This window comes from Populus nigra, chromosome 12 (genome assembly GCF_951802175.1).
Source record: "Populus nigra chromosome 12, ddPopNigr1.1, whole genome shotgun sequence".
Taxonomy (NCBI): domain Eukaryota; kingdom Viridiplantae; phylum Streptophyta; class Magnoliopsida; order Malpighiales; family Salicaceae; genus Populus; species Populus nigra.
In genome coordinates, this window is record NC_084863.1 from 11440589 (window position 1) to 11454377 (window position 13789).

At 29.8% G+C, this 13789-nt stretch overlaps 1 protein-coding gene and 1 pseudogene across 1 annotated transcript; one reads left to right on the forward strand and one right to left on the reverse strand.

Moving 5' to 3' along the window:
* Window positions 1-5691: 5691 nt before the first annotated feature.
* LOC133669628 (12-oxophytodienoate reductase 1-like) lies at window positions 5692-7189 on the reverse strand. Its single transcript, XM_062089840.1, has 3 exons — window positions 7030-7189; window positions 6651-6812; window positions 5692-6427 (listed from the first exon to the last, which is right to left on the reverse strand). Exons 1-3 carry the CDS (start codon window positions 7172-7174, stop codon window positions 5835-5837), a joined length of 900 nt encoding a protein of 299 aa, XP_061945824.1. The 5' UTR covers window positions 7175-7189; the 3' UTR covers window positions 5692-5834.
* Window positions 7190-12198: 5009 nt separating this feature from the next.
* LOC133669629 (elongation factor 1-gamma-like) lies at window positions 12199-12823 on the forward strand (annotated as a pseudogene).
* Window positions 12824-13789: the final 966 nt, after the last annotated feature.

Below are 13789 nucleotides of genomic sequence, written 5' to 3' on the forward strand. Positions count from 1 at the left end.
ATTTATAGTTTTAAATGCTTCTTTTGACTTGGAAAAAAATAGGTGATGACGTTTGAAGGTACGTATTACAGAGGAGGGAACAAATTTGAAAGGGAGAATCCATCTTTATTATAATTATTTTGAAGGGTATTATTGAATTTGAACCTGGACGCAGAAATAGAAGAATTCAGATTGTCGTCATTCAGGCTTCAGCCCACGGATGAGTTGCTACTGTTCTAATACAATGGTCACGGGTTAATTGCACAAATGGTCCTTGTACTATTTCAGTTTGATTAATTGAGTCCCCTAACTATTCATTTCATGCATTGTCTGTCCCTCAACTAAAAAATAAACACATTAAATTAACCGAGAAAAATATTTATTGTCCTAAAAAAGTTCATGAATCAGTTTTCTTGAGTTGGATTGAACTTATTATCGATTTCTATTTTCAATTAGAAATTGCCCTCCATCAAAAATATTTTTTGTGAGTTAATCATTCTATTTTAAGTCCTTAACACTTTATACTTTACGCGGACCACCTTATTATGAGTCTCAAACACAACATATTTGTATGAGTTGTTTCATTATGAATATTTAACACGACATTTTTGTGCAAACCGTCTCATCATGGATCCCACCACTAAGATTTTGAATAATAGTAATTGATGCAAATAAAAACAACACACTAGTTCCTAGACATTTTCTCTCTTGATAGAGAACCTTCTTATTCCCTCCTACACAACATGTCATGTTCTACAACATCTTTTGGTCATGCTTGTTCTACAACAAAAAACAAAGAAAAATAATCATCAAGGATTGTGAAGCTCTAAAATCAATTGATGCAATCGAGAATGAAGGATAAAAAAATTTGTTACATGTTAAAACCATCAAATACCAAAAATATCACGAGTATAGGAAGACAATCAAAATATTAAATTTTTATTGATTTATGTCTCCACTTGTAAAAAAGCTATAATAATTTTTTATATAGAAAAAACTAAAAAAAATTAATAACATTGAATAGGAAAAATATTCTCTAATAAAAGAAATTAAAAATACATAAATGTTTTGTTCTGAGATCATTCAGCCGCCTTGGATTATTTGGGGCGGAGGTGAGGAGAAATGTCATTTGACTATCAAAACGATGATAATTTGTTATGTTAAAAGAGGAAGATCCGAATATTGTTAATTCATTACATAAAAAATGATGAGATCTTGTTTTATATAATATAGTATCATAATCAGATAACATGCCCCATGTCATGTCATGGTTTAGAACAAAATTAGCCATTTAATTCATGCTTCACCCCTGGTCATAATTTTATTTTAAAAAAACATACCGACTATATAGGCTGCTTTAATATGGTTTTTTTATCATAAAAAAATTTTAAAATATAAATTGAAAAACCTATGCAAGTATCTCATTAAATAAAATGTAAATAAACAGAAAAAAAATCTTTAACAATAACAAAAAAAAATTGATAAAATTGAGAGATGAATATAAATAAAGATATTCAACTATACAAAATGAGACATTCACCTGATTATACTTACTAAATTTATTTATTAAAATCAATAAAAAATAAATCAACCTAAAAACTTATGACTTAAAAGATAAACACAAATGAAACTAACTAAATAAACTCATGCTCTAAACAAATACTATGCAAGACCAAACACACCAACAACATTATTTAAAAATGAATATTTTTTATTTTGAAAAACAAACCTCATTTGTATAAAACCCAAAAACAATTCTAGATGAATTAACATAACATCTAGAAAAATCAAACACAAACAAAACAACTCTAAAAAAACTTATATATTGGCATGCAAAACTCATGATCTGAATTATAAGATCGAGATAAATTTATAGAAAAGAAATTGAAGATAATTACAAAACCAATATTTTTTCAAAAAAAAAATACAGAGCGATAAGATTGTATAAAGCTGAATCTCTAACAAATCAAAAGTCGAAAGATAAAATCAAGAAAAAAAATCAATTACACAAAAAAATTTAAAAAATAAGGATAAAAAAAATAACATTAACTAAAGGGCAACTAATAATACAACTTGATTTGTGCTGCGTGGTGGGTTGTAATTTTTTTTTTTACTATTCTCACTATTCTGATATGTTTTTTTTATCATAATAAAAAGTATAAGTCTAAATCAAAAACTTTATCTCATGGAATTAAGCTATAAAAGGATTAAATCAAAAGAAAACTTTTGAGGATGAAATTTGTGAAAAAAAAAGATGAAAATAAAAAATAAAAGAAAAGAAAAGAGCTTCACTATTTATATGAACAACAAAGTAGCTGGGAAAAAAAATCAACTCTTATAGTATATTTGTTAGTGCGCTATCAAATGCCATTACAATTTAATTTAATATGTTAAGAAACAAAATAACTTAAATGAGAATATAATATAATTGTTATCCAAGAAATTTTATAGTGCTTAAAAAGTAACTAGTGATATCTAATTAGTTACTCTCTAGACATACTTTAAAGAAACAAATAGGAGAGATAAATTTTAGATAAAGATATTCTTATCATTTTTTGTGACTATAAGTTTTATTTTCTCTCTGTTTTTTATATTTATCTCTTTTTTTTTTTATGGTGATTCCATGAAATGACTACAAGCAGGATGCTACTAAATATTTTCTGAGCATCATAAAATTTTTCGTTGTCCTCCCTTCGCTCCATGAGTTTCAAGTGCAAAATTGTTTATGAAAAATATTAAATTTCATTTTCATGCACCCCAATTAAATAGATAAACCTTGGGTATCATTGTGATTCCATAAATGTTAAAATAGTAATATATACAGTAGCTATTAATTGAAAAAAAAAAGATCCATCTAAATTTCAAATCTTTTTAATTTTGGAACTTAAATTTTAAAGCTTTTTTATTTTAAAATTTAAATCTTTGAAACTCCTAATTACTTTACCTTCTAGATATTGTTGCCTTAATCTTAAAACAATAAGTTAAATATTTAATTAAAATATTAAAGTTCTTTTATTGATTTCTTTATTGTATTTTGAAGTTATAAGTTATAATCAAATGTTATATAACACTTGTGATGACTATAGACAATGGAAAACAACTCAAAACCTCAACTATTTTTTTATAAGCACAATGTATATATATTCAACAACTATAATTGTAATTTTGGGCTGAAATTTATGATCAACATTTATACTAAATATTGGAATGAATATATTTTTATTTCTTTAAATATGTATTTTTAGTGTTATTCTAATATTATAATTCTAGTTTTTATCTTTTAGTTATTTGAATAGATATATTAGTATGTTACTTGTTTTCACATTTTTAAATACACTTTTAGACGATTCTATATTTTTTTAAAAAATTCAACAATAGCTAATTAAATAGTTTATTTTATTTTAAAAATAATTTTTAAATTTATATGCCTCTCCCCCTTCTCTCTATCTCTTGAAAAAAAGAAATCTTAACACCTATTTTTTTCTAAAGCAGTCATTTAGCGGATCACTAGCGATAACATCTTCTTTTTTTATCCTTATTCATGGTTTTAAATTATGTGGTTTATTATTATTATTATTATTATTATTATGTGTTTATAGATATAGACTTTGTATTTAGATATGTTAACTATGTATTTTTCGTACTTACCAGGGGTTGTCTAATTTTAGATTAAAGTCCAACGGTTGTTTCTAGCTTGACAGAGAAGATTCATAATATTTAATGATTTTGGATCTTTCATCGACGATTCTTTATGTTCGAGATGTAATCAACTCCTGTATAGACAACTCAAATTTTCAAAAAATATCGAGAGTTTTATTTGTCATCTAAATTATTGAAAGGTGTAGTTTTTCATCATCATTATCATCATCGGTAAATAAAATATACTAGAAAATTAGTAAATATAAATAAATATATCAATAAAATATTTCTATTGGTATATTACGACAGATTTTTTCGATTGAATATACTATTGACATGTCCATCGGTAAACATAGATATAAATATTATCTTGATATATACTGAGAGAATTCCAGTGAAAAAAAAATAAATAAATCTAACAAGTATGATAATGTATCATTTTTATAGACAAAACTACTGACGGACTCAAGTCCATCGATAAATAAGAGTTTGAGCGATAAAAATGAATTTAATCTAAGCCAAATGGTATTAGAGGTAAAAGAAGAAGAAGAAAATAAAGAGAAAAGGAAACCATAAATTAGAAAGAAAAAAAAAAGAGATAGCGAGAGAAAACGAGAATTCTGAGTTGAAAATAGAGGTAAATAGAAATGCTCTAAACCATAGTTTTAAAAACCGACCCGGTGGTCGACCCGGTCTAATGATCGAGTCACAGGTCAGATAGGTTGACCCGGGTCAACCCAAAAAAATCAAATAAAAACTTCAATAAAAACAATTCCCCTCTCTTATCCCTCTCTCATCAATCCGCTTTCCAGCTTTCAATCCACTTTCCAATCACAAATAAACATTCTTTTTTAATCAAAAGCAAATAAATATTCTCTTTAAATTGAGAATATAAGGTAAAGAGGAAAAGAAAATCTTAGAGAGAGAGAGACAGAGAGAGAGAACACATAGGCATCAAAACAGAAAATAACAGCAATCATACATCAATGACAATGCTGATATTCACGCACAGAACTTTGAAGAGGGGCTTTTCTAATCATGTCTTGATACAGGATCTGATCAAAACCGGGGATGCTGTCTTCAATGGAATCTATAGGAACGAGCAGGGATCACTATGAAAAGGATGTCATGTTTGGGGTGGAGGAGTATTACGGGCAGTCGGGCACAGGAGCTATGCGATTAAAATTGCTTTTTCTTGTTATCTTTGTTTGCAATTTTGCATCCTTCATCCTTCATCTGCATCGTTTTGACTTTAAAAGGCCAAAATGAACGACATCGTTTCCCGACTGTGTATATATAAAAAAACAAAGAGGTCGGGTTTGTCCGGGTCGCCCGGCTTCCGGGTGAACCAGGTTTCGCCGGGTCAACTCCTCAGCGGATTTTTACTTAGACCCGGGTTGGTACTAGGCCCGGGTCGGTCAGGTCCCGGGTCGACCCACCGGACTGGTCCGGGTTTCAAAACTATGCTCTGAACTAACTAGTAGAAAAGGGGAAAGAATGAAAAGAAAAAAAGAAAAAATAATAAAAAAAAAACCAAAAAAAAAAAGGCAAACATCTAAGAGAAATAAAAACCCCAAGTAGAGAGAGACCATACCATTAAATTGTTTTTTTGATATACTCATGAATATTTAAAGAGAAAAAAATATTTATTTTTTATTTTAAATATTTTATATAATTTCATCACATTAATTACTCTATTTGTTTTATACATATATAAACATTATTGAGTCATGATTGTTTTTTTGTTTTTTTAATGAAATATGATATATAATTGTTTTTTTAAAAAACTATACCACAAATAAAAAACACATTTTTGTAAAAAAAAAAACACAAATACATGAATATAGAAAGAGTTATGATTGAAAAGATACATATTTTTTTCTTAGTTTAAATTATTAAGATTTTTATACATTTTTATTTTAATTGCCTTTAATTTTTTTTACAAAAACATATTACTAATAAAAAAAGATATATTTTTTGTCAAAATAAAAAAATACATGAATCAAAAAGGAAAATTTGGATAAAAAATACACTTTTTTTCTTTATAACTTAAATTTTTATCTTTCTTACAAATATCTACAATCTGCTTTTATTATTGAATTATAACTATTTTAATGGTTTACAAAACATTCATAGAAACAATACCTGAAAGCAATTAGACGACACCAACAAAAATACTCAGAGAATACAAGTTTCAACTATGGTGACTGAAAACCCTACGCAGTGTCTTCAAGGAAAGGATAATCAGTGTAACCAACAACAGGATCATGTGTATAAAATGTTTCTCTGTTGTACTTGTTGAGAGGAGCATGAAGTTCAAATCTCCTCGGCAAATCTGGATTTGCCAAGAACAAGCGACCATAAGCGACAAGGTCTCCACGGCTCTCTTCAACAGCTTTGTTTCCATCTTCCCTGTCATAACCACCAGCAACAATGAATGTACTGTTGAAAGCCTTCCTCATAGGCAGCAGACTTTCAGAGAATTTTGCATGCTCTGCGCCTATCTTCATTCTTGGCTCAACCATGTGGCAGTAAGCAATACCATATTTGTTCAAGGATTTAACCATGTAGAGCCCTAGTGCTTCAGGATCTGAGTCTCCTGATTCCATATAGTTTACATGAGGAGACAGTCTTATTCCAACTTTATCTGATCCTATCTCATTCGCTATAGCCTCAACTATTTCCAAAGGGAATCGGCAGCGGTTCTCCAGTGATCCACCATATTGGTCTGTTCTGTTGTTTACTTGATCTTTCATAAACTGGTCAATTAGAAATCCGTGAGCCCCATGGATCTCAACTCCATCAAAACCTATAAAAAGCGCAGAACAAGGTTTAAGTGATGGTCTATATTATTTATGAAACCCAATTTGCAGATGTTCTAACTTCATTTCCAATACAAAAACTTTACATTTTTGTTTCGGGTGGGATGAAGCTAAAGTTTCTAAAATGCTGTGCAATCGTGTATTGTTCAGCTTGTTAAAATCCTGTAAGAAAATTCAGAGTTTCCAAAATATCTGAGATAGAAAGTTTACCAGCTTCTATTGCGTTCCTCGCAGCAATTCTGAAATCATTGACTATTTGAGGGATTTCATCTGTCCTTAGACGCCTCGGAGGTGTGAACTCCATGCCTTCAACTTGAGAAGATATTGGCTTGTCTGTAGAAGAGACCGGAGCTTGCCCATCTGGCTGGAAACCTGCAAATGCCAGTAATATAGAAAAATTAATTAGTAACCATATTAATCTTTTCATTTTTTGAAAATGACTTTGCTAATCATGTTAACTGACAAGAAAGTATGGCCCATGAACAAAAAGCAGCATTAATCATTGTTAAAGATACTGGAAACAGAACTTTAACATACTAGGAACAAAATTAAAATGTATGCATCAATGAGATTAAAGGCAATAACTCACCGCTTTTTGACACCCTCCCAGCATGCCAAATTTGACAGAAGAAAATACCTCCTTTGGCATGGACAGCATTCACAATTGGTTTCCATGCTTCGACTTGCTCTCTGGTCCAAATACTTGGAGCATGTAGGAACCTATATATATTCATATGTAAGATTATGAACACACTGAAGTGTCAGTGTAACAAAACCAAATATTGAATTTACGTTGCTCTCTTCCGGTAATCGCAACAAAAAGTCGCCAGTTAGATTGAGTATGGAATCAGGTATGGCTGATGGAATTACCCTTGTGCTGTGTCAGAAACTCCAGTGGCTTCAGATATGAGAAGAGCCCCCTTTGTGGCTCTCTGGGAGTAGTATAGAACGGCATGCGGCTGAGGAACATTATCGTAAGATCTCTGTCTAGTCAATGGTGCCAGGACAATTCTGAAAAAAACATGTAATTAATCACTGAAGTAGTTGTAATTAAAATGATAGTAGCAGTATATCCATTGCATTAACTATTTATTTAACCTGGGAATTTACATGATTATATTTCCCGGGCATGAGTTGGTGATGAAAACCAGGAAATGAAAGAACAAACAACTATGATAAGGGTAAATTACCTGAAGCTTGACCCAATAGTAACTAAGGTCCCGTTTATGTTGGAAAGTAATTATTTTTTGAAATTTTTTTTTCGATGTTTGGTAATGTAATAAAAAATAAGTTAGAAAATATTTTCAAATGTTTAGTTATGTTATAGAAAATTAGCCGGAAAATAACTTATTAATGTTTTATTTTTTTCAAATTTATTAAAATAATGAGGAACAAATCTTATAAATTAAAAAGTTGAATGAGAATGAAATTGAAAACAAATATAATTTCATAAATTATTTCAAATAAAATAAATAATAATCAAAATAATAGAGATCAAATCTAAAAAATAAAATAAAAATTAAAATATGAAGAAATTAAAATAATAATTAAAATTTCATAAATTATTTCAAATAAAATAAGTAACAATAAAAAGAATTAGAACTGAATTTGATAGATAAAAAATTTCAATTAAAAAATGATAAGAGAAAAGCAAATAACAATTACAAAAATAAGAACTAAAATTAATATAAAAATTAAATTCTAAGGGATGAAATTGAAAAATAAATATTCAAAACAAAATATATATAACAATCAAAAGTTTGAGAATTAAATTTGATATAATCAGCAAATAATATGACATTTCTATATTTTCACAACTTTCAAAAAGTGTTTTCCGTCCAAAATAAAAGCAAAATACTTTCTTGAAAACCAAATCAAATTTTTCATTGACCGAAAAATATTTTTCATTGACCAACTTTTCTAATAATAAACAAACATAAAAAGGTCTGAAAAATAATTTTCTAGAAACCACATTTCAAAAAACAAACTCAGCCTAAAACAAAAAGTTTTGGATGATCTTATAACAAATTCATTACCCAACATATCAAATGAAACCAGGGAATCGATTTTTAATGATCAACAAGACTTCACAGAAGAATTCTGAACACAGAAGCAGCATTTTGCTGCTGAAAACAGAAAAGCAAACTGAGATCACAGCATGTCATCTGCATCAAACCATGCAAACTCAAGGAAATGGATATACACGAAACCATACTGTACATTAAAGAAAAGGGAGATAGCGTGAGTAATCAGGTACCTGTGAGAAAGATTAAACTTTCCCATCTAGAAGATAAACCTTATTAGAAACTAGAATGTGGGTAGTTGAAAAGTTTCTTTCTTTGTTTTTTTATCAAGTGATTTTTTCTCTCATCTTTTAATATTTAGAGATTAAAATATAAAAAAATAAAGTTTCAAGACCAAGATGCAAACTCTTAAAACTACATGAACTAAACAAATGAAAAAAAAATCATCAGTGATACTCACTTAACATTTGCAACATGGATTAAAGGGAGAAATTGACGTTGCAATTGAATCTTAGGTTATAACAGTTGAACAATTTTGTTTCATTTAATAAAAATGAGACCTTTGAAAATTAATGAAAAATATAAAACATGGAGTTACAACCTAGTTCTTTAAGAAAACTTAAGAAAGATATTGGTTATACTTGAAGGAAGATAAAAATCATCCTTACCATATCATTTTTTAAAAAATATTACCTTAACTATGTGTTTCTCCTATATTAATTTTATATGTTATTTACTGTCTAAATTATATTTTCAGTTTATTTGCATATCATTTAATTTTATGGATGCTCATCAAGTTAATGTTGAAACCATAAATCATAAGTTTCGCAACTTGATGATTTATTTTAGTTTATATATATATATATTTCTTGATTTTCTATCATTATTATTTATTTTATTACACAACAAAGTTGAAAAAAATACTACGCTTGCTCCGCATCGGACGCTACTTAAAGGATACTTGTGGACTTATTATTGACCTTATTATTGATTTAAAACATCATGTTAGGCATATGTTGACCTTTAAAACTTAAAGACATGTCAACATAACCATTAAAATCCAAATTTAAGCTTAATTAAAACTTGATGTTAACTTGACCATAACTCATTAACCGGCCCATTATTAAACTTGTTTTAAGATTAAAAATATCATGTTAGGTCTATGTCGATCTCTAAAAACTAAAAGATACATTGATATGGTTATTATGATCCAAATTTCATTAAAAAAACATGACTTTACTCATCAACATCATTTTTAATTTTTTAACAAACATTTATGTGCTTATATATACGTAAAAAGAAAAAGATGCAATTTTATAAAATTAAATAACATCAACATGAAAAAAATCAAATCAAAATAAAATAAAAATGTATTGATGAATAGTGGTCATGCATGAATAGCAACATGTGTATTATTTGCATTTGTGAATAGTAAATAAGAAGGACATGACTTACTTTTCTCTCTCTCATTTCCCTCTCCCCTTGTCATAGCCTTTTGCATGATTTTTAAATGTCAATTGGGTCCTTCAGGGGTTATGAGCTAGACCATTCTCTCCTATTAATGTAGAAGAATCAATCCAAGCCATTCATTAAGGTTGAGGGTCAGGCTTTATAGTGTTGCAGAGCTGATAGAAAGGGTACACTAGCAAATATGACTGGTTAGGGCGTGATTGGCTTCTTGTAACAACGCTTTCAGGACTGTAAAAGAGCTTTTATTTGTCTAGGTAGGAGCACACATCCATGGTGTGAGGGGGTATGCTTATTGTCTTGTTAAAGGAAAAGATGAAGGTGATTTCGGGCTTGGAAGGTAGCAACAAAACCAACCTTTTCGGGTTTTTTAGGGAAGAAGAAGATCTACAGTGGCCAGACAAGAAGTTTTCTAACCATTTTTTTTTATACTGATCAAAACAACATGGTTTTGAACCAAAATGCATTGTTTCATTTAAATAAAAAGGTGCCTTGGTTAATTAAGGTTCTAAAATTGGGATTTGACGAGAAGTAAAATTAGTCCCTGATCTCTTGACTTCTTTTAATGCACCTGTAATTACTTTATAACTTTTAATTTCATGTAATTTCATCTCTACCAAACTCGAACATCAACCCTGAAGTTCAGCACATTTTCTATTTTGGTCATTGGTTTGTAATTTATACTAATCCATCCTCAATTGACCATTTAAATCTTAATTTTTTTTAATTTGACCCCTGATTATGTTGATTTCAATCCCTAAAGTCTCATGCATTTTACAACTTGGTCCTTGGTTCTAAATGTCTTAAATTTGCTCCTTAATTGACCTCTAAACTTTGATTTTCTTGCAATTTTATCCCTGATTTCATCCAATTGAGTTTGGAAAAATTAAATATAGTCTTCTAAAATTTCAATCTTCTCAATTAAGCTTTCAAAGTCTATTTTTCACTAATCAAGTCCCTATTAAATTAATTTGACTCATTAAGAGTACAATTAAGTCCTTGCACTTAATTAAATCTTTTAATTTGATCCAAATTAATTCTTAAACTTAATCAATCCTTTAATTAGCCCATAATTAAATCACAATGGCCTATTAAAAGTCTAATTAAGCTCTTAAACTTAATTTTTATGTAGATTCATCCAATAATCATTTAGTTTGACTTTAAATCTGTATTGTCCTTTAGTCTTTGATATAAAGGGGTATAATTGAGCTTCCAATGTTTTTGCAAAACTCCAGCTTGATTCTTTTATGCATTTGAAACCTTTGTCAACCTGTTCTTGCCAAGTTACCAATCTTTTTTTTTTACTTTTCATTTAAAAAAATGGTAATTTTGGGGAAACCTGAAATTGGATTATGACAATACTTAGCGTTGCAACATGTTGTTTTTTTTTATGTATAAACATTGATATATTAAATAATATCTATTGACATGGTCTTTTCATCCTAAATAATAGAAAACCAAATCTCATTCATACATATATTTGCATTCGGTTTTATAACTTGTTTACAAAACATATTAAGGGTTTGACCCACATTAAAAGGTTTATTGGGCCAATATTCTAAACCCATAAAAACCTCATCATTGTTTTCTTACAAATCATGTCAAGAATTTCTTGTTATTCACTTTTAGTATTTAAGGTAAATGCACTAACATGGTCATTACCTTGGATATTAGGAGGAATAACCCTTTCTTTTTGTTTTAAATAAAATAAAAATCTTAGAAATGTCTAATTCCAATATTTACAAAACAATTAGGAATATTGTCCTTTTAAATAAATTCTCATACATGCCTTTTAATAAGAATCCAAAAGTAAACTACTTGTCATGAATATACATACATGAGTCATATTTTAGGTGTACACAAACATTGATGAGGGCAACCAATAAAAATTAAAATGAAAAGAAGTGATTGTTAAAAAGCACACCACTCATAAAAATGAACTAGGATTATTGTCAAAACTTAATCCATAAAGTATCTTCATGTCACTAGATACTATTTCAAGTAAATGAACCCTTGATGATAACTGCTTGGATAGAAATAGGGTATATAATTCTCATTTATTTTATGAATATTATAAGTGAATCTTGGATATTATAAGATAGATTAAACTTAATAAAACATATCTTTTTTATAATTTAAGTTAGGGTTAATGAGCTTTCATTATTATGACTTGATAGATTCTTGGTCACAGTCATAATGAATGATCACTACTTACAAACATGTCAATGCATTAATTATTATCAAAAGATAATAACGGAGGGTGACAAAGATAAATCAAGCCTATGACTCATGTATCATTTGGTACACTGAACAAGGTAGGTGGTTTCCTTCAGCGAATTGATGGACTTGGCTCGTAAGTATGCTTTTGGGAAGATGCTGGCGATTGGCTCAGGACCACCCTTCAAGGTGAAGGGGTTGTGGCTCTTCCGTGGACAAGAGATTCCCCAGTTTGGCATAGATGAGTGTTATGACATGGAGCTACATGAGTGGAAGAAGGTTGACATCACAGACGAGGAACAGAAGGAGCGAGTGAGTCAGATGATCGAAGACCATGAGCCTTTTGAGGGGGAGCCTCTATTGGATGCCAAATGCTTCAAGTGATTAGGTTCTACCTGTACTATTAGTTTCAGAGCATAGTTTTCTCCATAATTTTGTCTGTGATTGGTCTTCCCTTTCTTTTTTCTTTTTTTTTTGCTGTGGTCTTTTTGTGACACCAACACCAATACTAGCATGTGATGTAACGCTTTGGGATTGTTTGGATCTTTCACTTGAATTAAGTTATATTCACTTGATTTAAGTTATATTTTATAAATATGTGATATGGGGAGTCATGTACTACAATGTAGTGAAAAGAACTTGCATTATTCTATCTTTTTAGAGGGTTTTAGTTCATCATCTTTACATTTTTTTTGTTTACGGCTTTATGATTGTTGCTTACTTGCATAGCTGCTTCCAACGTAGTGGGAGACAATCGAAGAAGTTTCGTTAGGATCAAAATCGCCCATAGCTCTTCTTTTAAGAAAATTATTATGCAATTGATCTCGAGGGTTGGAATTTAATGAATTTAAACTATTGTTCTGACCATAATTCTTTCAAGTACATTTTTAATTGACTGTAAAGAATGATACAAGGTCTATGGAGATTGCAGAACTGGCTGCAAATCAACCACCGGTCACATGACACTGGCTCTTTCTAGCAGATTCCCATTTGCGATCAGAGATTCCAGAATCCATATTTGTAACTGGAGAATTTGCAGACATTGGATATTTCTCGGAACAAGATCTCTGAGCAATATCCAAGTAGCAAAAGCTTACTAAAATTGAGCTCTTTGCAAATAATTTGACTGGGGAATCCCATCGAAGCTAGCCAGCCTTACACTTATGCAGGAATTTGATGTTTCATCAGTTATATATATACACATACTTTTCAGGAGAAATCCCTGAGAAACATTTTTTCAGGGGAGTATCCAGTGAATTTTTGCCGAATCAATATTTGCTCTGGGAAACCGTTTTTCTGGAGAGTAACTGAATTCTTATGCTGAGTGCAAATCTTCGTGAAGGTTCAGGATCAATAAGAATCAGTTGTCAGGGAAGATTCCAGAGGGGGTTTGGGCATTGCTACTTACCAGTATAATTGATTTCAGTAATAATGACTTCACTGGTAAGGTATCTCCTCATATTAGGTTGTCTAACAGCCAGCAGTTACCATCATTGCATTTGGAAGAGAATTCGTTGACAGGATCCATAGCATCATAACTTGGGGGTTGTGTAAGGCTGGGAGACTTGAATCATACTTCAAATTCTCTGAGTGGTCGTATCCCAATTACTTTCTTATTATTATTATTATTAACGAGCTCTT